The sequence below is a fragment of the Lampetra fluviatilis genome, chromosome 23 (assembly GCF_964198595.1).
Source record: "Lampetra fluviatilis chromosome 23, kcLamFluv1.1, whole genome shotgun sequence".
Taxonomy (NCBI): domain Eukaryota; kingdom Metazoa; phylum Chordata; class Hyperoartia; order Petromyzontiformes; family Petromyzontidae; genus Lampetra; species Lampetra fluviatilis.
This window is the reverse complement of record NC_136297.1, coordinates 6532449-6544757: the sequence shown is the minus strand read 5'-3', so window position 1 is coordinate 6544757 and position 12309 is coordinate 6532449. Positions and strand designations below refer to the sequence as shown.

General features: G+C 44.0%; 1 protein-coding gene across 1 annotated transcript; it reads left to right on the top strand.

Moving 5' to 3' along the window:
• Positions 1-1498: 1498 nt before the first annotated feature.
• LOC144940657 (stathmin-1-A-like) lies at positions 1499-11910 on the top strand. Its single transcript, XM_078866935.1, has 4 exons — positions 1499-1604; positions 6865-7047; positions 8013-8204; positions 9226-11910. The coding sequence occupies exons 1-4, from the start codon at positions 1596-1598 to the stop codon at positions 9286-9288; spliced, it is 447 nt and encodes a 148-aa protein (XP_078723061.1). The 5' UTR covers positions 1499-1595; the 3' UTR covers positions 9289-11910.
• Positions 11911-12309: the final 399 nt, after the last annotated feature.

Genomic DNA, 12309 nt, shown 5'->3' with positions numbered 1-12309 from the left:
TGTTGATATTTTTCAGGGCACGTGGGTGACCAATTTGGGTCTGGAATAATGTTGGCATTGATAAGGGTTTGACAGGTATGCATTACATTTTTTATTGAAAGCTTTCGAGACTGCAGGGATTAATATTCTTATAAAATATTGTTATTGTATTATTTCCCTTCTACGTGACTTTACCGAAAGAACCGATAATAGATTTCGATTTAAAGCTTTCGTGACTGCAGGGAATCTTCTTGGTTCTTTCGGTAAAGTCACGTAGAAGGGAAATAATACAATTTATACAATTAAAATATTTCCCTTCTACGTGACTACCGAAAGAACCAATAATAGGTATGCATTAACCAAAAGGCTTAGTTATAAAGTGGTTATCATAGTGCGAGTGTTGCATGCATTTCACTGTCAGTCATCACCGCGCCCCACGTATTGATCATTCGCCTGAAAAAAAATTTCCCGCCAAATTCCTCCACTGTTACTGTAACAATTTCGATAACCTTCCGATCTCTACCACGTGACCGATAACTGACATGTTTTTTCCCGCCAAATGCGGCGGTGGGGTGGGGGCTATTTTGTTTGTTAGGGGGAGGGTCGTCTAATTACATCGACCGCCGCGCACGAGCCAATCAGAATCAAGTTATTTTCTTCCCGCCAACAACACTTGTGGGGGGAGGGGCTGTGGGGGGGGTTGTTTTTCTCGCTCGGCCATCGCGAGAAACCTGTCGGCCGTTACCACGTGACGCACACGGACCAATGAGAATTGTGGGTTGTTTTTTTACGACAATCCGCCAACCCAAGCGGGTTCGGTTTCGCTCCCAAGTGGGTCACGAGGAGGCCCCGGTCACGTGACAACGCACTAAACCAATCATAAGCTAATTACATTTCCCGCCAACTGTACGAGAGCCGTTGCAGCTTTGCTCAGTGGGGGTGGTGGGAGGGGGGGGGCTGTCTGCCAGCCCCGTCGCCCCCGTCACGTGACACGCGCGGGCCAATAAAAATCGACTTGGAGATGCTTTCCCGCCAAAAGCTTGCAAGCTTTTGCAACCTATCCCCCGCCCCCCTCTCTGTCCACACGCCTCGCGTTTTGTTGCAACGCCGTTGGTTGCGCGCATGCGCACAGGAGAGGCCGAGTTGAGCTCCCCACTCCCTTTTTTTGTTGCTGTCGTCTCGTCCCACAATGGTGGGGGGGGATTGGTGGGGGGGGGTTGGTGGGGGAGATTGGTGGGGGGGAGATAGGTGGGGGGGTAGGTGGGGGGGGGATTGGTGGGTGGGGGGGGGATTGGTGGGTGGGGGGATGGGTGGGGGGGGATTGGTGGGTGGGGGGGATTGGTGGGGGGGGATTGGTGGGTGGGGAATTGGTGGGTGGGGGATTGGTGGGGGGGGATTGGTGTGGGGGGGATTGGTGGGGGGGGGATTGGTGGGGGGGGGGGATTGGTGGGGGGGGGATTGGTGGAGGTGGGGGTTGGTGGGGTATCCACGCCGAGCCAATCACAGCAGGAGGTTGTTGTTGGGGGGCGGGGCCAGCGGTGTTAACAGTCGCTCGCGCGCGCCACGGAGCGGTGTCTTCAGTCGTCAATTTGCGCCAGAGACAGAAGCTGTGAGCCATGGCTGAGGTGAGAGCTGTTCGACTTTTTTCTTCTTCTTCCTCCTCCTCCTTCCCACTACCACCAACATCTCTTAAGCCCCAGACGTAGCGGTGTAGGATTCGGGCGGGTTCCCGTGCCCGCAAGCAAAATTCGTGAGGTAAAGTCGCGACCCTCCGTTAAGGCTTTTGTGGGCAAACCGAAGGCGAGGTTCTGTTGGGAGCCGTTGTGACACGAATCGAGGGATAAATTACGTTGAGCATGATAACAAAAAAAGGCAATAGCTTCGTCCACTATCACTACCACCAACAAAGAATATAAATAGAGACGACGTTTTTGAACAATGCCCCTAGAGAGCGCAGATGCTGCTGAGCCGAGGGGAATGGTTTCGTCGTTTCCCTCCATTTATTGCAAATTTATTTTATTTGGTTAGTAATGTGATTTATGCTTTGTTTTTTTTTCCATGCGAAGGTGTGTTTTGTGAGTGGCTGTGACGAGGTTATTTTGTCGGAAAAATGAAATGATTTTTAATATTATTTGTTTTGGGGCGGGTGCTGAGCGCGCGCTTTTGTTTCGGCTCGAATCGCGTAGAATTTAAACATTTGTTTACGGTAATGTCTAAAAATAAGTAAATAATGACCTGTTCGTGCATGATTATTCACGAAATCGAGACAATAGCGTGTAAAATAGGACTGCGGATAAATAAATAATTGCGTAATGCGACGGTCTTAATAATTAAGCCTTGACTCGTGTTTAAATTTAGCAAACACTTTGAGGCATTTAATCGCGATAAGTGTGTAAAATAATCCGAAAAATACGTGACGGCGGATATAATGTGAAATACACATAACAATGATTTGTATTACTATAGATTATATCTGTGTTAAAATCGGTACATTATCTCGTTACGTGTAAAAAAAAAAATTAAGCTTTATACTTTTGTAGTAATATTGCAGATAAACATTGCCACGTTTTTTTGTGTTGGTGGGGCGGGGGGTCCTCATTGTCTGTGAACAAAAGCGGCGTGGTCGACTGTCAAGTGTAAAGAATAAAGCCCAAGCAGCCTCCTTAGAACCCACGGTGGCAATCGAAACCACTTAATACTATCATGTTTTTAATGAATACATTGGTAGAAAATTAGCAAATGTTAGCGAACGACTAAAAATATATACACTTTGGGGCGTATCGCACAAGCAGAAAGCATTAATTTTCGTCAACCAGTGTCCGTTTTGCTAAAACAAATTGTCGCTTTTAATTGAATTATATCTTAATCTCTAAAGCCTTATCGCAAACAATAACACTTAGATTTCGATTTAAAGATTTCGTGACTGCAGGGATTCATCTTTTTGGTTCTTTCGGTAAAGTCACGTAGAAAGGAAATAAAAGAAAATTAATATAAAACAATAAAAATTCTCACAACGTTTCGGCCACAGGTCTTCACCTGATGATGACGATTGCTTGTGTTGCAATCGAAACGAGAATTTTATTGTTTTATTATTCCCCTTCTACTTTACCGAAAGAACCAAGAACAATAACACTTGGGGCACTCCTACAAAGATAGTTGCTAGTTTTCGTTGCTTTCGTGGGAACAATAAATCAAAACCCGTGGTTGTAAATTCTTGTGATGTTGATTTAACAACAACGCTGGACGTGTAGAGAGATGGGGGGGGGAGGTTTACGTAAACGTCGCCCTTCCCGCCGAAATTAGATTAGATGACAGAAAATAAAATAAATAACGCGAACATGTGGTGTGTCATTCTGGCGGGAAATAAAACAGACGCTTTTTTATCTTTACGAGCCTGTCTCCCAATGAGTTTATTAAACATCAATCTTCCGTTATGCACACGTGAGTACTGCTGTTAACGTCTTGTGTGTATATCCATTGTGTTGTACGTGTGTGTGGTGGTGTCCGTGCGTTGTACTGCTGTTGACGTCTTGTGACTATCCATTGTGTTGTACTCTTGTGTGTGTGGTGTTGTACTGCTGTTGACGTCTTGTGTATATCCATTGTGTTGTACTCCGTGTGTGTGGTGTCTGCGTTGTACTGCTGTTGACGTATTGTGTCTATCCATTGTGTTGTACTCCGTGTGGTGTCCTTGCGTTGTACACATTGTCTATTTGCCCGTCGTTATCCGTCCACTGCTGGATGAAGGGCCTTGAACGCCCAACAAGCCGTCGCCATTTCACGCTCTCGCGATTGTAATAACATGCGCACGAGCCGATTCCCCCTCGCTCCATCTCCACCATGAACGGATGCCTCCTTTGCCTTCCAATCCGGTCACTATTCACCACCCGAGCGATGTGGCTTGTCTGAGCCCATTTGTATGAATGTGCAGTATTTTGGGGGGGCGGAAAACGTCAATTTCACCTGCGTATGTTCTGTAATCCATGCCTCCAATCTTCCTAAACGTAATTCAAATGTTCGTGTCATAAATTGTTCGTGCATTTGTCGGTGTGCCTTTGTGTGCAGTTAGTTGCTTTTTTAGTGTGCGAATAATTTCGTATTTGTGATTTTATTTTTTGATTTGCGAATACCGCGTGTTCAATTTAGTATTTGTCATTCCTTTGTTAAGCCCTGGCAGCTGTTGGTTGTGGTGTGATGCCTAATTTACTTGCTTTCGTATTCGCGTACATGGGCGTGGTGGGTGTCTGTCGTACGAGCATTATGTGGCTTGCTATGTCGGGTGCATTAGTTCATCCTGTTAGCTGCATGCGATTTTATGTTGCCTACACTTTTCCACAGATTTGTCCGAAAAATAATCACAAATCTCTACTTTCGCCTTGACGGATGCGTAATTGATATGCTAATGTCATTGGTGCATCGGCTGAGATGCGTGTGAACGTGTCCACATGTCGCCTATTGTGGAGACAGATTTAATTACTCCAAACCGTCGCGTTCAAAATGCCCTCGAACATTCTGTCCTGTGATTCTTGGATCTGTGCAATTCCCGAACCCTTTTCATTCAAAAGTTGGTAGTATGGACATTGGTATACGCTCCATACATAGCAGCCCTGTAGCTTCAAATTTAAGAGCTCTTTGGCCTAATATGGTGTGTATTTCTACTGCTTCCCTCGCCCCGTTTTAAGATTTCAGCATACAGAAAAAAACCTGTGCATTGCTGATTACATTTGACAAAATGTCTGGTGCACACACCCATGTCAGACATGTCAGCAAGCATACTGATGTAGCAACTGTGGCTGGCGCTTGTGGCTGCAAAAGGGGTTTGCCTCGAGTGTTTATCTGCCTGTTATCAGCAATCCCTTAAGTTTTGGGCAGATCAGTGTAATCGACTTGAGTCTTTTTTAAAAAATACACCCATTTTGTAAATACTGTAATTAAGATGTACAACATTAATTGAGCCTATTGTGGTATGGTACGTGCATTAAAATGAAACTAAACTTCTTGGCATAACGTCAGCTATTAGACAAAGGGATGGGGAAAAAATCCAAGTGGCCTGCCACTGCTTAAACCAATTCCACAGATAGGTGCAATGCAGGAAACTTGAAAGCAACGGTAGGATTGTGAGGTTATTGATTTTGTTTTTGTGAGCTCAATTGAAGCTGCGCAACATAGCTGCGCAACAATTGTGCCTTGACACTGGGTGTGACAGTGCCTTGAAATGTCAGATCGGCCTTTGTAGTTACTGACACTGTTGCTGCCTGAGCTTGAAAAGCCAGGTCATAATTTCCAGCCCGTGCAGAGTCCTGGGAACTTTTATTTGGGCACCACTTCTGTGGAAAAATAGGGGAGTAGTGCTACTGTGCAACGCGCATGGCAACAGATTGTAGAGGTCGCCAGCCTTGGGCAGTGTTGCCATCTGCTTGGCCACCGAGATGCGATAAGGATTTACAATGAATCCCTTCAGGGCAATAGTGTGTGCTTGGGTTACTGCTATTTTCTGGCCCTTAGTGAAGGGGAAAAAAGGTTCCTCTAGTTTTCAAAGGGTAGATTGGATGGGAAAAGTGGGTCGTTCTATAATGGAAGATAGTTTATTGAATAATCAGGATAAGGTTTGAGGAAAATAAATGGGCATTGTGCTGCAGTGAAGTAGCATTGCACAGCGATAGTGTTTTGATGTGTAGACAAAGGGGCACTTTTACAATACAATTTGGATTTATATGGCACAAATGCCATCACGTCTCCAAGATGCAGTACATAACAATGGAATATGGGCATCCTATGGAAAGGAGGCATGTTTTTATTTAAAATACTTCTAGTGAGGAAATGGGAAGGTCAAAGATCAGCAGCCTTTCCTTCCAATTGGGTGTGGAGAATGTTTACAAGGGATGCATAACGCATCTCTTGCTGACCACTTGCTAATTATTCCACTTGTGTGTTGCACAACATGTGCCTCGTAATTATCTTGTTTTGCCTTTTAGTTGGTAACTACGCTAAATTATTTTTTACCCATTTGAGATTTGGAAGAAAACGTTGTTTTGTCTGGTGTGGGAGTGATGCTTGGAGGGTGAGTGAACTGTTATTTTATACCCAAAGTCAGTACCAATATGCACATTGACCATGTGTGCAATTTTTGCCTATACTGGATTACTACATTACTAGCAATGGCAACTGTCTACTAAAAACATCTTTGTCTTTTGTGAATTTGTGTGCATAAGGGAGTCTGTTTGGATGCATATATGCGTAGCTTTTAATTCTAACTTAATAATTAAACTTGCTCAGACTTTCAGCCATTTTAACTGGGCACAGTTAATATCTTAGTGAGGTTGGTGAGAGGGCTTGACTGAAATATTTGCACAATGGTGTGTTTTTAGAGCATCAGGTCTACTGTTTTGAGTGGGTAACACAACAGCTGCAAGTCTCAAATCCTAAGCACTTTAATTTAACCAACGCTGTCGTGTGTAGCTGATAATTCTGATTTGAAGTTAAGTAATCGATTTATCGGTTTGAACACTCGACGAATCGGATAACACATAGTTAAGTGTCACCTTTGTTTCCACAATTGATGCTTTATGTGCTTGGTGACATCACTGGCATCGGCCATGGTCTCGTGTTGGGTGTAATTGGAAGGGTTTGCTTGCTTTTGGGATTAATTATGTGGAGGGTGGCCACTTTTTAAGGGATTCGGCCAATTGACCAAGAAGATGGTTGATTACGCTTTTTTTGCTTTATCCAGGTATCCCAGCTCGAAAGTGTAAAATAATAACTCCGTTCAGAAACAACAATTAAGCTGCCACTCTGCAATGGCGATTTCAATTTCATCTTAAAAAAAGCGATGGTCTCAACTGATTCGATAAACAACTCCTCGTGTGTGTGCTTGTGTGCGAGCAGCATCAGGAACTCGAGGCAATTGAGGTGAAGGAGCTGAACAAGCGTGCGTCGGGCGCGGCTTACGAGGTGATCCTCAAGGAGCCCAGCACGGGCACACCGGCGCCACCCTTCTCACCCACGCGCAAAGACTGCTCGCTTGAGGAGATCCAGAAGAAGCTGCTTGCTGCTGAGGAGCGCAGGAAGGTACAGTGCTAACTGATCTGACGTCATTCCCACTGATACGCTTTGTATTGCCATTGATGGTTACCTTCCCTTGAATCAGGTGAGAGCTCATCAAGGTTCATTGGTTCTTTTCATAGAGACCTGAGTAGCAATGACTGTTTAGGAATGGTAGTTAATTTTTCAGTGGTGTGAATTTCAACAGTTTCTGTGCAAGTTGATCTACTGTTACAAATGGTATGCAGAATTAGCTTCATTTTGTTTCCAACATATTTTGTCCTTTAGGCTTTTTGATATTTGTTTCATTTCAAGTTCAAGGAATTTGGAACTTTTGAAATGATTTCCCTTAAAGAGATTTAAGTCTCAATGGGCTCTCAGCTGATTGTAAATAAACTGCATTCATCTCGGTCCTTGGAGAGCTGATAATTGTTTAGTGATACAATTCCACACCTTGTTGAACGGGCTGCTTGGTTAATTGCAATAAAGAGTAATCTTCATAGGCTATTCCCTGCTGTGTACAGTGCATGTGGCTAGTCAGATTTAGCCACTCGTTTATACTATTTAAGAAAACCGTCTGTTTGGTACAATATTTATTGTATTCCCAAAGCCTTGGGGTAATTTGGCGTGGCATTTGTGCACTGCACCCACATAGGGGGAGTCGCTCAACTGTCAACTCGCCACTTCACGTCCATACCTACGAGCCTGGACAGGCACACGTCTGACTTATTACGTTGTTTTTATTATATTTCAATTTCGACCTATGTTATAATAACCGCGCCTAGTGTAGTTACGACTTATTTTTGCTGTTAGCCTTTCAGTTTTGCTCGTATTCCTGTGGTTTTTGTTTATGAACATTGCATGTAACTTAAATCCCTTTGTAGCACCTCCATGTACGGAACAGGAGACGAGACCTTTTGGGCACTTGGCGCTTTACTCTTGTGTATTAAATACCGACTGCGAATCCTAAAAACCGACTGCTTCTCGCCCAGTCCCATGAGGCGCAGGTGCTGAAGCAGCTGGCGGAGAAGCGCGAGCACGAGAAGGAGGTGCTGCAGAAGGCCGAGGAGGAGAACCAGTCGTTCATGCGCCAGTCGGAGGAGAAACTGCAGAACAAGATGGGCTCCAACAAGGAGAACCGCGAGGCCCTGCTTGCTGCCAAGATGGAGAAGCTTCGCCAGTCTGTGAGTGGCTCTTCACCCCGTGGTTTTATACTGCATGGGCTGCACTTACCCCTACCTTGCAAGGCTATTTTAATGTCGCTCAGTTTTGGGATTGATTTGTAGCATAGTGTCCCGACATTGGTATTTAATGAGCACTTATCCTTTTTGAGAGGTTTACAAATTATTTATTTCTGAACGATGGTACCTAATTGGTTTACATAGTGTCCATAGAAAATTTAAAAAACACAATTATTATGTGTCTGAAATTGTAGAATTGCCAAGGATAGATTCAGCATAGATATTGGGTTCTGATTCTAAAATTAGTTCTCTAATCCTTATGCAATGCTTATTCATTTAACATAAAGCCATCTTGTGTGCCCGATCCCAGCTGGCTGGATAGTGCTAGAATAGGTGCAGACCATGCATAAAAAAACGGTTTTAGGTTACTGTCAGCAGAGGGCAGTGCAGAAAAATATATTGTACTGGCACGATGCTGCAAAATCTGGCTGCCATCAACATCGCACAACAAGAATCGTGACGTATTGTCATGGAGGCCCTCCATCATTGGAATGATGAAAGGGTCTTGCATGAATATATTGTAATGCAGTATTAGGCAGCGTTTTATGATGCTTCACAGCGGTAACAGCTGAAATACATTGCACAATACAAACTGCAGGATACTACACTGAACATACTGCATTGTGCACCCACAAATTTCAGTGCCTGCTCCTGACCTATACCTGAAGTACTTAACTTGTGGGGTTGGCCCTCAAAGCCTTTCAGGGTGGTGTCCTGGCTGTGGCATGGACACACTAAATTAGAAAAAGGGCTTTGTGTAGCCTTCTGTTACCACTACATCCCACATTCCAAATGAAGATTTAACTGCATTGAGTGTGATGAGGGGGGTTTGGGGATTATTGGGCTGGATTGGAGGGGGACCACCATTAAAAAAAAAGCCTGAACCACCGCACAATACGGTATGCTGCTTGTTGTCGCACTATAGTATGACACCCCTAAAATGTGCGCGCATCTGTATTTGCAGGAGAAGCGTGCTGAGGAGGTGCGCAAAAACAAGGAGAAGTGCCCAGAGCCGTGCCGCCAATAGAGCACTGCCTTGTCCCAATCTCCCTTTCCACCTCACCGTCACGGCACGGTCGTCCTTGACCCATGACACCACGGCCATGAGAAACGCCACACCTCGCCTCCTGCATCGGAAAACTCGAACCCACCCACACCCCCTGGCACTGAACATGCTTTTAGTGTCGCCATTGCCACCCATAGTGCAGGCGTAATGAGTTGATTTAGTCGGTGATCGGTTGAAATGTTGGCCTGATTCCAATTAATCCAAATGGATGTTCCATAGATACTGGGTTGCCGTATAAAGTGGCAAGGGGGAGTTCGGCATTGACTTGCATGGGAGGGTTTGGGTTTTGCATATATTTTGCCATTTCCATCCCACATTGTGGTGTGATTTAATAAAAGCAGGCAAATGTTTAAATAACAGGTTAAAACTAATGCACAGTTCTGAAATGTGTCATTGGTAAAAAAAACAAATTTTCATTGTAAGTACTGTGAAGCACGATTTCCTCCTGCTTTACAATTTGTGGAATAGTTGTATGTAAACAACAACAATACAACTCCATCTTGTTTTACTTGTCAATCGATGGTGGAGGCCAACTGATGGACATCCCAAATTAACAAGAGTGAAAAGTTGTTTCTGCTGAGCTGTTGTGCCATGAGGGTTTAGTGAAGAGAGCGGAGGCCATTCCTATGACCTGCGTCCATGCTCTGGCCCTAGATTATCTGGCTGTATATACACTGCATTCCCTACACCCATGCTTAAGTCAAGTTGCCTGTCATTTACATGTAATTTTTTAAACCAGTGTTAGGTTCAGTATATCTAACAGTTAACTACAAAATACACACGTGGGACGTGGCAATTCCGAGGGAGGTAATACTTTATATGAAGGGAGATCACTGCTTTGTCTGCATTACAAAAAAGAAATCTCAATGCTAAAATATTCTGCTTATTGGATGTCTGGCTTGTGATGTGCACTCAGTCTTGTAATTGCTTCACCTTCATGCCTACGTGCTTCTGTATTCTGCTCGTTGCTATATACGTGACCATGAGGAAATGTGCTTATTGACGGGCACAATGTGTTTCCACCTACATTTTCTTAACCTCGTGAAATTCGATAGATCATTAAAATCTCGAAAAGGGTTACCGATTCGTCGTTATAAAACAAATATTTGCAAGATGTCGCATGTCCATTAAGTTTTATTCTTGGAGAAAAAATGTAGCTGGAAACTGCCAAAAACTCCCAGAGCTGCTGCCATGTTTTGAGGTCTTGTGTGGTTTGTGGTATTTCCCTTTCATGCTATATAATCGAGAATCTGTCTGAGGTGGAATTGAGCTTCATGACATCACAGCTGCGTGATCCGGCTGTGAGAAAACTACGTTTGCCACTTGGCATCTGCCGTTACACTTTTGGGAACTGGCTTTGAAATGTTTATGAAATGCATATGGCTGCAATAACTCCTCAAACCGAGTTCCACCTCGCGTTCTGGTGCATTTCGTGCTTGTACATGCCTTGCAGCCATTCATTAAAAACACCGTAAATTCCTAATGGTATTCGTTCACAGCCTGATCGTGACGTAGGGATAATTGCGTGGTCACGTAACATTTTTGGAAAACTGGGTTTTTTCACGTGGTTAACCACTTCATTTATATACGGCTGCGCCATTTATCGCGATGTGTGCCCTCTGCAATTCTAGATTTGAAGCTTTTGTGACTGCAAGGATTCATATTCTTAGGTTTTTTTCGGTAAAGTCACGTAGGTAAAATAATTAAAATTATAATAAAGGTTAAATAAAAATCACGACTTTTCGGAGGCTACACAAGCTTCCGTCTTCAGGTGGAACCGTCAGCACGATAGCTGTATCAAGTGAGCATATACAGCTATCGTGCTGTGACGGTTCCACCTGAAGACGGAAGCTTGTGTTGCCTCCGAAACGTCGTGATTTTAATTTTTTACCTACGTGACTACCAAAAAAACCTAAGAATATGCCCTCTGCAAGTTTAATTCATCGTCTCGGCAGACCTGTGACGCTTGCTCAAGGCCGAATCTCCGTGCTGTACAGCCCCTGCGCCTTGTGGGGTTGTTAGTGGTTACCTTGTTAAAACTGTCGTATGTGAAGACGTTGCCCTGAGTGCTTTTCGCCACATCTTGCCTCCTTACACCGCTCTGCGGTCTTGCACTAGGTCACGCTTAAGGCCTTGGTACGTTCGGACGTGCCAACACTGCTTTGGGCCTAATGAGCACGTACACATTTATGCCGATTTGTAATGGTCTTGGACCACTGGTCAAATTGTGAAGCAATGCTTGTTAGAAGTTATTTCTTGGAAAGTCTTCAAAAGACTAATATGCTTCTGCAGAAATCGGTCACCTAAAGGTATGCAAGACTGAATATGCTCAAAATTTAGACTGAAAGTTTGAGGACCAAAAAGCTATTAGTCTTTTGTTGGATGAATGTTAGATGCCAAAGAAGTTTGCATGCTCGTGATTTTTCCGTGCGTGACTTGACCCCATGTGCAGCTGCAGAGTGGCCCTCAGAGCTTGGTTGCTGGGTTCGTGGCTGGATTTTGTTGGGACGTGGTTAAGTTTTAAGCTCTTTACCTTGTAGCGTGTTGTGTTCGTTTTGATAATAAACTTAGTGTGACACTGCCTCACGATGTGCGTGTATGTTGTGCATGTGTTCATGGGTGCCAGTTGTAAAATGGTGTAACCGCTTGATCCACGACACCACATTTGTTTGAAAGATTCGCATACTGTTATCAAATAAGTTGGGATTTTGCCAACTTAACAAGGAACATTCATACTCTGGTTCTTTTTGTAAAGTCACGTAGGTAGACAAAATGATCTAATGCTATAACGATGTGGTTTCTAACTACCATGGGGTCAATGGAAGATTGATGCTTGTTTTGATATTTTCTTTATTTGTAAAATGGTTTTTACCGGAAATATACGTATCATTCTGGCTACAATGTTTGGACATACTAATGCATGTGTAGTGTACCAATTCAGAGACGAATAGGAGGCACTCGTGTTTATTCCGGCCTTTGCAG

What these genes read in the sequence shown, in the direction of transcription:
- LOC144940657 (XM_078866935.1), top strand. An exon ending in CTGCTGAGGAGCGCAGGAAG is followed by an intron (nt 7,048 to 8,012) that starts GTACAGTGCTAA and finishes CTTCTCGCCCAG; the next exon opens with TCCCATGAGGCGCAGGTGCT. An exon ending in TGGAGAAGCTTCGCCAGTCT is followed by an intron (nt 8,205 to 9,225) that starts GTGAGTGGCTCT and finishes CTGTATTTGCAG; the next exon opens with GAGAAGCGTGCTGAGGAGGT.